The sequence below is a fragment of the Hipposideros armiger genome, unplaced genomic scaffold (genome assembly GCF_001890085.2).
Source record: "Hipposideros armiger isolate ML-2016 unplaced genomic scaffold, ASM189008v1 scaffold_45, whole genome shotgun sequence".
Taxonomy (NCBI): domain Eukaryota; kingdom Metazoa; phylum Chordata; class Mammalia; order Chiroptera; family Hipposideridae; genus Hipposideros; species Hipposideros armiger.
The window spans coordinates 2,985,380-2,995,809 of record NW_017731395.1 but is presented as its reverse complement, the minus strand read 5'-3'; the positions used below and the strand labels follow the sequence as shown (position 1 = coordinate 2,995,809).

General features: G+C 45.4%; 2 protein-coding genes across 3 annotated transcripts in view; both read right to left on the bottom strand.

The window, feature by feature from the left end:
- LOC109381201 (mitochondrial amidoxime-reducing component 1-like) overlaps nucleotides 1-8,999 on the bottom strand; it is a 15,710-nt gene extending 6,711 nt beyond the window's left edge. For both annotated transcript variants that reach the window (XM_019639660.1, XM_019639661.1), the window contains exons 1-2: nucleotides 7,431-8,999; nucleotides 3,885-4,058 (exon numbers count right to left, since the gene is read on the bottom strand). In XM_019639660.1, the coding sequence (XP_019495205.1) occupies nucleotides 3,885-4,058; nucleotides 7,431-7,684 (428 nt within the window). In that variant the 5' untranslated portion in view covers nucleotides 7,685-8,999. The remainder of the gene's footprint in view (nucleotides 1-3,884; nucleotides 4,059-7,430) is intronic.
- Nucleotides 9,000-9,083: 84 nt separating this feature from the next.
- Nucleotides 9,084-10,430, bottom strand: part of LOC109381200 (mitochondrial amidoxime reducing component 2-like) — a 22,088-nt gene continuing 20,741 nt past the window's right edge. Inside the window, exon 8 of the mRNA XM_019639659.1 lies at nucleotides 9,084-9,941. The gene's annotated coding sequence lies outside the window, so the exon portion shown is untranslated. The remainder of the gene's footprint in view (nucleotides 9,942-10,430) is intronic.

Here is a 10,430-nt window from a genome sequence, read left to right as displayed (position 1 = left end):
GGGACACAGGTCAGGGTCAAGGCTGACAGTCTCACGGGCTGCAGCGATGTGACCTGACACCCTACCTGTGACCCTGTATTCAGCGTGGAGGGAGCCAATGAAGACAAGCATCATTAGTTCACTTTCAGAGTTTCAGTAGATTCTTAGTCCCACATTTGGCAGATAACAGCCCTGAGGTGTGTGGATGCTGAACTGTTGTTCTAGCAAAATGCAGGTTGGTTACGGAAATCTTACAGAATAAATATAAATATAAATATGTAAATATATGTATTTTTTCTTATAATTTCATTACCTAAAGAGCATCTCCATTAACGTTTTGGTTTATTGGCGTCCAGTCTTTTATCTATTTATGTGCATTTATGTATTTTACAAAGTAAAATCAAGTAAACAAAAACAATAAAGTAAATTCTGCATTTGTTATTTTTGTAATCCACTTTTTACAATGGATGCTATCTTAACTATCTTCCCATGCAATTTATTCTTCGTAATTGTGTCTTTCACTTAAAATTTTTTTATCATGAAAATGTTAAAGTAAACACAAAAGAAAGAATAGTGCAAAGGATTCCCACATAATTATCACCCAGATTCTATTTACCAAGATTTTAAACACATTTTTTTTCATGTGTCTTTTTTTGTTTTGGGCTAAAGTTACTCTATAAACACATTCCAGACATCATGCCACTTCTCCTCTTTACTTGAACACCCTTTTCCAAAATAGATGGACATTTCTTGTATTGCTATAATGCCATTATCACACCTAATAAAATTCTGGTATCATCTAATACTCAGTCCATAATATAATTTGCCCAAATACCTAAACAATGTTTTGTTTTGCTTAAATTGGTTTGTTTGAATCATGAATTCTAAATGAAAAATAAAATTATTTGTGCGAGCAGGCATTCTGGGAACCAAAGCACCCAGGAACGTTCCCCAGGTGACACAGTCACAAGGACCGAATGTGCGTGGTGTTTTCACTGCTCCCTCACAGAGATAATAAATTGCCTACCCTACCCCTTCAGGGTCTCCAGAGGCCCCTTTCTGCTCATGACGCTGGTGTCTGGGTCCATCGTGGTTAAAATGCACCCGGACACACACACAGAGCATCATACAAGGGACAAAGCAGACTGACCGTGCCTCCCACCCCCACGTCCCCCGCCCCACGCCATCCCAGCAGCAGCAGAAGTGCCTGACCTGGAACAAGCCATCACCCTTTTTAGTTCCACGTCATGAATAAGAAGGTCATTCCACGAATCCTAAGGGACAAAGCCCCAAATTCACATGAGCACTTCTGAGCTCTCGCCCTAACATACCTGTGCAGGGACTTCTCATGAGTTGACACCTCACAAAGCCACTTATGTCAAAGGTGACAGACTTGACATCCGTCCTGAGAAACCACACACCTCCCTGTTCCCTCTCTCTGTCTTTGGTGTATCAGTTCATTCCCTTGTAATGAAATGCCCCCGTGTCCCCTCACTTGTCGAATTGTGGCTGAAACTCACCTCCTTCAGGAAGCCTTCCTGACTGATCCTGCTTGACTCAAGGGGGGCGGGGAAACAAGGGTGCCGAAGGAGTAGGGGAAAGAGAGGAGCGGGTATGGAGAGGCTGTGTCAGATCCCTTTGTGAATGACTAAGGTGGGTTAAGATCTTTACACCATTACATGTGTGAGTCTTGTATCTCCCCTGCTGCGTATGAACAAGTCGAGAGCAGGACCAACAGCCTCATTTCTCTTTGCATCTCCCCTGGATCCCAGGAAGCTCCTTGGGCACCTGCCTGTGGCAGGGCGTCCCTGGAGCCTACTTTCAGGACAAATCAAATCAATGGACTGCGTCCTGCAAACCCATCTGGGGAGACAGGACATACATATATCCTGAACATTAGTGATCAATGTTCTTTTACAAAGGCCCAGAAAAACTGAGAAGAGGACCTTAGACGGTAGCAAACCATACGCATATGTGCTGGCTTATCTGTGCAGGCAAGAGTCCTTCTGGCCATTTGGAGAAGAAACCTTCAGGCGGCTCTGGTCAGGTTTATGGGCAAGATTTATGGGGAAGGTGGGGTCTGAACTGCGTCTTCCAGGGCAGAGATTTGGAGAGGCACAAAAGGAGGCCAGAGGACTCCGGGCGATCATTAGAAGGAATGGCACTGAGGAGACAAGGACATCTGATTGTAGTCCTGAATTTACCCTCAAAAACCCATGAGCTAAAATGAACCTGCCCAGTCCTTGGTTGATCACAGCCAGACATGAGTGCCAGTCTCAGAATTTTAACTTTAACAGTGTGTGTGATGCTTGAAATATGTATTACAGATCTTTTTTTTTTTTTTTTTAATCATGAAATGGGTCTCGTGGAGGCATATTTCATGAGGATTCAGAAAGCTGGGCATCTAGGTTTAGAGCAGCCCCAGCCGGTTCTGTGTAAATTTCGCCACCAGGGGACACTGTGGTCACACACAAAAAACCCAACAACCCATAAAAATCCAAGAGGAGAGAAATGAGGGTTCCCGTTAGGAAATTAATTTAGTGTTAATTAAAGAAATATTTTCAGAGCCCCTTTTATGTGCAACAAAAACTGTTAAGGATGAAGTCACCGATAAATAAGGTAAAAATGCCACCATAAGGAGAGTATCTATTTGGCAAAAGGGAAGGAAAGGAGAAACTGTTACATGTTAAACACACACTATGAGCCCAGAACTGTGTTAAAAGCACTGGAGAAGAACCCATGAAAGTCTTCCAACCAGAACACATTCCCTGGAGGTGGTAAGATTTTAAACAGGACAATCTGAATATGGGAGAGGCAGACACGGCACAGTGTTGCTTTAGAGAAGGGAGACAGCTCTTCTGGGTCTGGTGATCAGAGCTGACTTTTCAGGGGAGATGGATTTTTATCTGGGCTTTTAAAGATGGCCAGGGGTTTCCAAGTGTGGTGAGGGGCAAGATTTGAGGTGACCAGCAGGGAAGAGAAAGAGGTAAGCGAGTGAGCCATACAGGGATGAGAGGGAGGGGTGCCAGGCAGAGGCATCAGCAAGTGCAAAGGTCCTGGGGTGGGAAGGAGGGGAGAAAGAAGGTGAGGGTGACAGGAAGTGGAGCCCCGCAGCTAGCAGGGTACAGGATCACGCAGGGCTTCGACAGTCAACATAAAGACCTTACTTTTTACTCGAAGAGAGACGGGAGAACCTTGAGAGGATTTTGAGGAGAATGACATGCTGTGACTTACATATACAGGGTTACTTTGATCGATATGTTGAGAATAGACCATGTATGATGGTGGGCTTGGTCCAGGGTAGAAACAGGGAGGCCAGTGAAGAGAGGCTATTGCAATAAACCATAGGAGAGAGGGCAGCTCTCACCTGGGCAACTGCAGGTCTGATCACTCTTCTGGTCGCAGCTGTCCATTCCTATTTTGGAACTGCCTTTCATGAGGCCTAAACACTATGAGTCCCATAGCCATTTGCGCCTCCTTTCTCAGATTTGGAAGGTTCCCAGTCTTTCCAGGCAAAATAGGGCAAGTCCTACGGTCGTATATCGATCTAATCTCACCTCTCCCACAACACTCTCCCAGTCACTCCCACCCCATTTTGGTCCTCTTATCCTTTGCTGCGTTATTTGCCTCTTGATGAATGTGTCAATATGTTTCTGTCCCCAGGATTTTCTGCATAGGACTTTTAATGTCTGTCAACCCCATGTCAACATATGTTTCTGAAGCTGCTTCCTTGTTCCTCTTTTTTTTAGATGGTCATGATTTTGAGGACTTGACCCCACATATAGCACTTGCCATCCATGGTTGATTATTGGTCATCTTTCTTAGGATTCCCTCCACAGTTAGCACTTTCTCAAAACTGCATGACTAAACCCTCAGGCCAGGGCCGAGATCCACCTTTTCCTTACCTGCGCTTGAACACTGCATTTGTGGTGGGAGTCTCGATGGGAAGCAACAGGTCTTTCATGTAGGCTGCACCGAGGGTCAGGGCGTCACACTCACAGGTCAGGGAAATCAGGACCTCGCGAGGTTCCTGGTGAGCAGTAACCATGTTCCCCTTCTCATTGATCACAAGCCAAAACCTGTCATTTTCAAAACACACGATATACATGGACCGTCATGATGGGCAGCCAGTATCTATAGGGCCTTCAGCGATGCACGGTCATGTTTCATGTCCTGCTTGTAAGCCTGGTGTGCGTGACTTTGTGTGTGTATGTCTATCCAGAACATACTTGGCACACAGCAAGACAGAGTCTGTCAGCTCCCTCCAAAGGGCTTAATAAACACTCAAGCATCTGACATAAGCTCTGCAGAACATTTTGAGCTCCCTGATGGCACAGAAATCAAAGATTTTCATTCTATTTTCATCTCAAAGGCCAGAAGTCTCATCGCTTTCATTGAACATGCCCCAAGGAGATGAAAAGAACCTAGCTCCTAGAAAGATATTATGGCCTGAGGAAGCACAGTGTCTGGCACAGAGTAGTCCTTGGGCTCCTACTGAGTGAAATAATAGACTGTTGCTGTATTGTTTGCAGAGCTTGGAGTTAAGCTGAGCAGCCTACAATGTCATGTACACCTTGCCAAATCCACCGTCCTCTTTAAAAAGAAAAATCAATGCTTCAATATTCACAACTGTGAATTCTGAAATTTACTGAGTTTGCAGAGCAGCCTACAATGTCATGTACACCTTGCCAAATCCACCGTCCTCTTTAAAAAGAAAAATCAATGCTTCAATATTCACAACTGTGAATTCTGCAATTTACTGAGTTTACAGAGAGGTTTATTGTTAATAACAATATTTTTTCTGGGCCGGTGCTCCTGGTCTAGTGATACTTTAAGGTGTGGGGGGATGGAAATAAGACTAATAGAAAGAACCGTTTCTAGAAAAAGAACAATGTAATTGTGGAGGTTACAGCTCAGCTACCGAGGAAGCTAAGCATATTGACATTTTGGTCATTTCGATTCACATTGGATTGAACGATAACCATCATAGAAGTGAGCTTGTGTTTCTGGCATCCATAGACATGAGAAAAAAAGATGGCAGGTACTTTGGGTCATCACCTCCAGCAGGTCATCATGGTTGAGGTGTCTAGCTACACTGGAAAAATGAGGCTAATGTAAGCTTTTTCCTTAACTTCTCTATTATCAGCCCTTCATCCTGGCCAAGGGCAGAGCTCTGCCCAGTGCCAAATCCTTGGTAGCGGCCCATGAACATTCTTTCCAGTAATCCTTCCTAGTCACAGTGGTAGTCTGATCTTTCTAGAACACAAATCTGATCATGTTACCCCCTCATGCAAAGTCCCTCCATGCCTTCAGGATAAAATGCTAACTCTTCAGCAGGGCAGCCAAGGCCCCTTATAATCCAGCTGCTCATCTAGCCGTTGTCGCCCCCTGTGCTCTCACACAGGCCAGCCTTTCTTATTATTTTTTTTTAATTTAAATTTATTGGTACAATATTGGTGGCATAAAACACCTGGCACACTCTTAGGTCTATACCCTGTTTGAAACAGGCACCCAGGAAGATGCTTGTACATCCCTGCTCCCAGCAGCGCTATTCACAAGGCCAAAGGGTGCAAACAACCCAAGTGCCCACCAAAAGAGAATGAATTTTTTAAAAGATGTCATTCCAACCATTTTTAAGTGCACGATTCAGTGACATTAAGGACATTCACAATATTGTGCAACCATCACTACAATCTAGTTCCAAAACCATTTCACCACCCTAAACAGAAACTCTGTACCCATTAAGCAATACCTCCCCTCTCCCGCCACCACCCCACCCCCAGCCCCTGGCAACTTCTAACTCACCTCCTGTCTCTATGATTTATCTATTCTGGACATTTCATATCATTGGAATCATGGCTTACTTCACTTGATGTAATGTTTCCTAGATTTATTTATGCTGTAGCTTGTAAGAACTTCATTCCTTTTTATGGCTGAATAATATTCCACTGCATGTATATGCCACATGTTGCTTATCCATTCATCCGTTGATGGACATCTGGGCTGCTTCTGCGACTAACGCTGCAAGTGTTAGTCAAGCGTTTGACTAACTGGTGTACAAGTGTTTGTTCAATCCCTGTTTTAAATTCCTTTTGGTAAATATTTAAAAGTGTACCAGCGTTTTCCCCCAACATACCTGCCCTCTTAAGCTGCCTTTACCCAGTTTATTCCCTCTCTCTAGAATGTTTGTCTACCAACTTGCTGGCCTGCAAAGCTCATAATCATTTTTAAATTTTCAGGTCAAGCTATGAAGTCATCCCTGACCATCTCTAACGGTGTCTGGTGCTGCTTTTTCTGTGCTCCCTGGCACTTGTCACATTGAGTCAGTTATCACATAAGGCTGGATGTCTTTGTTGGCATCTCTTGGTCACACTTTCTGGTATCATGATGACAAACATAAAGAATGTACCATGGTGTCTGGTACAAATGCCAGGTCTTATTATTGCCCATTGTAACATGAGCTCAATACATGGTTTTTGAATTGATACCATAAAATTACCATGCTCTTTGGCCCTGGGCCTACAAAAACAAATTTTACCATGCTTGAGAGTCTGCTGTCCAAGCCATGGAATAGCTAGGACTCTTGACTTCCTTCCTGAAGCACAGATGCATAGCTCACCTTTCAGCTGTGCCATGAATTGCCCTCCATCTGGGGAGCTGGAAGTAGGAAAAGTTACAACCCCCATCAGTCCTGTGTATCTCCCGCAGAAGCTGTGAGGGTTGGTCTGGGAGGAAGGAGTTTGAGGTGCAGCCTCACAAGCCTAGGGTTGGCCTGAAGCCACTCCGCTGGGCCTTTGCTACCTGCCCTGAACCCCAGGAATTCACAGATGGTGCCTGCCCAGGTAGCACATTAATGAAACTGCTGTTTTACAAAGAAAACAAGAGTCCTGTTTTCCACGTGTGGCCTTGAACCTCAGTTGCTTTATCCATAAAAGTGTGCTTAAGAGAATTAGGGAGAGTCATCTACAGCGCTTTTTAAGCTGCAAGAAACTTAAGCATCAACTGCTGCCCTTATGATTGTGCGCTCTTTGAGGACTGGGCTCCCTGGTTTTAAGTTGCCCCAAGGAGACAGTGTCTAAAAATAAAGAGGCAGAACCCACTTCCTGCTCACCGCTTCCACTAGATGGAGTTGAAGTCTGCTGGAGCGCAGACAGACACCTGGGGACTGGTGCCACACCTCAGCAGGGGCGCAAGATATGCAAGGGCCCGTGGGAGGTGGAAAGATAGCCATCTGGAAAAGCAGGTGTGGTCCCAGAGGCCCAGCGCCCAGGCCTTCGGGTCTGCTGTTGGGAGATGATGCCCTCCTTTACGCTTTCCTTGCCCGTGCCCCCTCTGGCCCCTGATCTTTTTGTAAAGAGAGGAAGAACCTGTTGGCGGACTCTGCAGACCTCCCCCATTGCATCCCCGTCCCCAGCAGGTCCCGTGCTGTCCCCAGCCCCAGCTCGCCATACCTGTCCCGCAGGTAGCCGCTGCGCAGCCCCATGGCCGTGCACTGGGCCTTGCTCACCAGCACCCCTTTGCAGGACTTGGCCGCGTAGATCCAGAGCTGAAACACAGTGCCCACCTGCTGCAGCTGCCGGCACCGTCCGACTGTTCCCAGTGTCACCGCGGCCGGTCCCAGCGTGTCCACTCCACCAGATCCAGGCAGGCTGGGGCTGCACGGGGAGGCCAAGGTGGGCCAGCACCGATGAACCTGCGCGCCCATGGCCCAGTAACCATGCAGGCGCCGCGGGAGCTGGGGCTGAACCACTGCTGTCACAGGCCAGCCTCTGGGGGCTGCTGGTTTTGCTGTGACCCTTGGCCTGGAGCCCAGGGCAGCTGCAGAACCCCTTCCAGGCCTATTAGAGCACCGCGTCCTTCTCCAGAGGGGTGGGCCTTGGGAGCTGCTGGCTCATTTCCCACACCGCCTTCTCAAGCTGCCTCCAGCTCCTGTCGCCTGCAGCTGCAAGGCCATGAGTATTCCACAATGGCTACAAATGACCAGTTTATTTATTTACGTATTTGTGGGTTGTTGGTTTAACCTAAAACACACAAAAAGGTAAACTTTGCAGGGCAAAGTGTGATTTCAAATTAGAAATCAGGCGGCGGGCAGATCCGTGCCTTGTGGATAAGCGGGGAGCAGGTGGGCACCACGGGGCCTGCACAGAGTGTCCAGCTGCCTTCCTTCGCCCTCCCTGCCTGCCTTGCATGAGCGAGGGAGCTTGGGGCCAGTGGGATTCTAAAGAAACAGACTATACCTGTCCTTTTCGTGTTTCCAACCTCAGGTCACTCTCTCCTCCCCCAATCCTGGGAAATCCAAGAACTGTGTTCAGAACACACATGTCTGCATTGCTTTAGCTATTGGGGTCCATCCATGAGCTCAGCTCGTCCAGCAATGAGTTGGAGGGAGAAGAGGCTTGGATTAGTCCCCCGGAAGAAGGGTTGATTGATGGTGATTTGTGCCATGGGATGGGGTGTGTGTGTGGGGGGTGTGATAAAGAGCAACACACCTCAGAACAATGCAGGACGTGAGCTCCATATGGTCCAAAGAAAAGACAACTCAAGGGCACTAAATTTTGTGTATTTCTGCTTCTCCCTCTCTCCCTAATTTCTCTTCAGAAATGTAAAGAGAAATCTTTGCTTCTTTATGTTCATGGTTGACTTCGCTCCCCGCTATCCCCAAGGCTGGGATCTGCTCACTGCCTGATTTCTAATTCGAAATCACACTTTGTCCTGCAAAGTTTGTCTTTTTGTGAGCATGATTTTTCAATCTCCTCATTTCCAAAATTTACCCAAGGACCTAGCACATTTAACACTTTTCCCTCAGAGGGCGCTGGAAATGGCGGTTAATTTTAGTCCCAGAACCCAGCGAAGGGAAAGGAGGAAGCAATAGCTGCTCTCGCTGGCCTCTTGGAGGCCTCCTCATAGTCACTGGTCATGCCTCAGATGGCTCCTGATGTCCCCTGCTCCCCGCCAACGACAGGAGGTGATGTGTGTGGAGCTCAGTTGTGTCTCTGCTAGACAATCAGAAAGGGGAAAGAACAATGAATGACAGCGACTGAAGACTGAAGTTCTAATATTAAAAGAGAATGCCCTGCAAACAGATTCACATACCAAAGAAAAAGTACAATGGCGATTCCCATTTATTAATATTAAAGAAACCACAAAATTATAAGTGAGTTAGTTCATTCAGTGTGAATTTGTGTTTAGTCATACCAAAAGAGTTCATTTCTGTTACAAAAAAAAAAAAGATTCATACAAAAAAGCATACGCAACCTTCCTTCTCCCCACTCCGACTCTCAAAATTCCATTCTCTTTTATATCCCATTTTCAACTTTATCACGCCTGAAATTACAGGCGGCGTATCCAATGGTTACACACAATTACTTCTATATGGCTCAACAGAGGTATAATCGAATATAAAAACAAGGTCTATAAAATAATTTCCATACTCAGGTACAAACTGATTCTATAATGTTAGGGTCAAAAACACATGAGCAAAACATCAATAGGACTCAGTAGCTACGTAAAAACCAACTAGTAGGATTTTGTGGGTGTATTCACATATAAAGGCACATCAGGAAACCAATTGTTCCTATTTCTCTTAAAACATGGAATGAGAGGTAATGAGATGTAAACATTTAGGAATTTTTTTGTGCAGCTTTTAGCTCATTCTTTAAACGTTAATAATATTAATGTCAGTGACTGGAGGAGGATAATAGCTACAGTAACATTCAAAATAATTTTATAAACAATTTTATTTATTTAAAAAGTCTTCATTACCTAAAATCTATATACCTTCTTATTCCCAAATCACCTCTAAGACTTTCCCTTCATTAACTCGGAGCATACGTAACTCCAAAAAGTCAAAAATAGATTCATTTCCAGGGTGAAGATGATCAGAAGCTGGGTAATAAGGATTTGCCGAGGTGGTGTTGCTGCCATCGTTAAAATCCTGATCAATGCCTCCTGAGCTCTGAAACCTGAATAAATAATAAGAATCTTTGATTATTTGCTTATTTCTCTGACCGGTCACAAATAATTCAAGTACACACAAAGCAGTCACTTATTGAGGTTCAAATGCAGGAAATATAACCATGTCCTGTACCAAATTACCTTTAAAACAAAGCAGCCTCAAGACGGAGTCACCCACCCAGTTCTGGCAGCAGCCCAGAGCAAGGGATGTGTCTCACATGACATGAACCCTTTTGAAAGCAATTCGTCAAGATGCTAAAAAAAATATGCCTATACCTCATGAGTCAATAATTCCATTTTAGGAATCAAAATTACAGAAAAATACAATTATAAAATATTCTGCATACAAAGATATATACTACAGGGCTGACTGAATGGCATGTAGGTTAGGAGTTGGCTTGGGACGCCAGCTCTGAGCAGCAGGGCCTGGGCTCGGATCCCACATGAGGGCCAGTGACGCTGCCCTCTGTAGCTAAGATGGTGAACAACAGCTCGAC